We start from the raw sequence: 1607 nt of genomic DNA on the forward strand, positions 1-1607 counted from the left end.
CTGATAGCAATATCTAACACGCCACACTTACCATTAGATCTCATATCCTTTACGAGATTTTTATCTGCATTATCTTCATCGTTCAAGTCACGCCATTTGCTTTGTTTAGGCTTAAACTTACTTTGAGAAATTTTATAAATATAATCTTCATTATCAACCGTAATAGACCTTGTGCCTTTTTTCGGCATTGTCATAAAATGCTCCTAAAAATCATAAACCACCGTATGAATGCCTTGTGCAATTAACGTGTCATTAATGATAGGCTCAATCTTCTCCCATTTGCCACCTGCCAGCCCGCAACCAATGCGAGGCATATGCACAGAGGCATCTAGTGCCTTTGCCTCTATCGCTAACTTCTCTAAGCATTCCCTGACCGCCTCATATCTAATGGGCACGCCATTGCTACCTGTCTTCATACCTTGCTGACCTATCATATTCGCCACATATACATAAGGGTCGACTTGCACCAGTTGAATATTACCAAGCTCAAAATCATTCTGGCTACGGAATCTATGCCATGTGCGATATTCCTGCTCGGGCTCTTGCCAGCGCTTGGATATTGCCAATACAAAGCCTTTACCCCATCCGCCCAAGTTATTGCAAATATGCGCAATTATTTTGACTCCTTTGGCTTGTGGTGAGGTAGCGTCGCCTTTAATATATTCTATTTCGTTGATCATTTTAGTTCCTAAATTTGATTGAGTTTTCAAATGCATAACAGTTTAAAGAAACCACGATTAGCTTTCATGCGCCACATGAATAAAGTTACCGTTATAGTCATAACGAACACATAATATTTGATTGGAATATTCTTCATCTATCATATAGTCAAAGGTAATCATTGGGTTTTTGGCGTGCTCATCAATACTAGCCCACATAGAGACGCTGGATAGATTCATTACATCCACAAACTGTTCAATAGTCGATTTATTATCAATAAGTTTTTGCATTTTTGGACTTTGTATTTGTTCCTGAATTTCGCCTAAATTTTCGGTCATATAGCTGTCATCAATTTTTAATTCTTTGAGCAATTCTCGACGGCATAGTTGGTCATACTTTTCTAAATTTTGGCAAAAGTGAGCAAATTTATCCAAAGTTTCAGGTGCAAAATCACTAATATCATTTGCCCAAAGTCGTATTTTAAAACTATCCCCATTTATAGTGTATTCCTTTTCCCAGCAAACCTGTGTGTCTCCGCTAATATACTCATCTGTTTGTGGTGCGTTAATTTTGCCAAAGTAGGGATGAGTTAACATGATAATCTCCTTTGTGTTAAAAGTTTTACTAGACTACTATAGCGAGGTTATTACTATAGTTTAATGATAACTAAACTTATGTATAACATAGTAGTATACCGACTGGTAATCATTTATAAATTATCTAAGAGATGAGCGAGCCGATTCAAAATTATTGACCAGTTGCTTATAAAGTTATGAAAACGTATATTTATATAAGTTCAGTCATGAATTAGGTTAAATTGCGAATTTGATGATTGCATTTCAGTAGTAATAACCACTCGTTATTCAAGGTAATTAGTTTACTAGATTGAAGTAGATGGTTCAGATAGTTTTAGATAGGGTCATTATAGGGAAACCAAATTGCCAGCT

At 36.3% G+C, this 1607-nt stretch overlaps 1 protein-coding gene across 1 annotated transcript; it reads right to left on the reverse strand.

Moving 5' to 3' along the window:
- Positions 1–203: 203 nt before the first annotated feature.
- Positions 204–680, reverse strand: LOC145719061 (ATP-dependent chromatin remodeler CHD1l-like). The gene has a single exon (XM_081810581.1). The coding sequence runs from the start codon at positions 678–680 to the stop codon at positions 204–206; it is 477 nt and encodes a 158-aa protein (XP_081666707.1).
- Between the last annotated feature and the right edge of the window lie 927 nt (positions 681–1607).

The sequence above is a fragment of the Leptonychotes weddellii genome, unplaced genomic scaffold (genome assembly GCF_054177405.1).
Source record: "Leptonychotes weddellii isolate Sample4059 unplaced genomic scaffold, ASM5417740v2 HiC_scaffold_29404, whole genome shotgun sequence".
Taxonomy (NCBI): domain Eukaryota; kingdom Metazoa; phylum Chordata; class Mammalia; order Carnivora; family Phocidae; genus Leptonychotes; species Leptonychotes weddellii.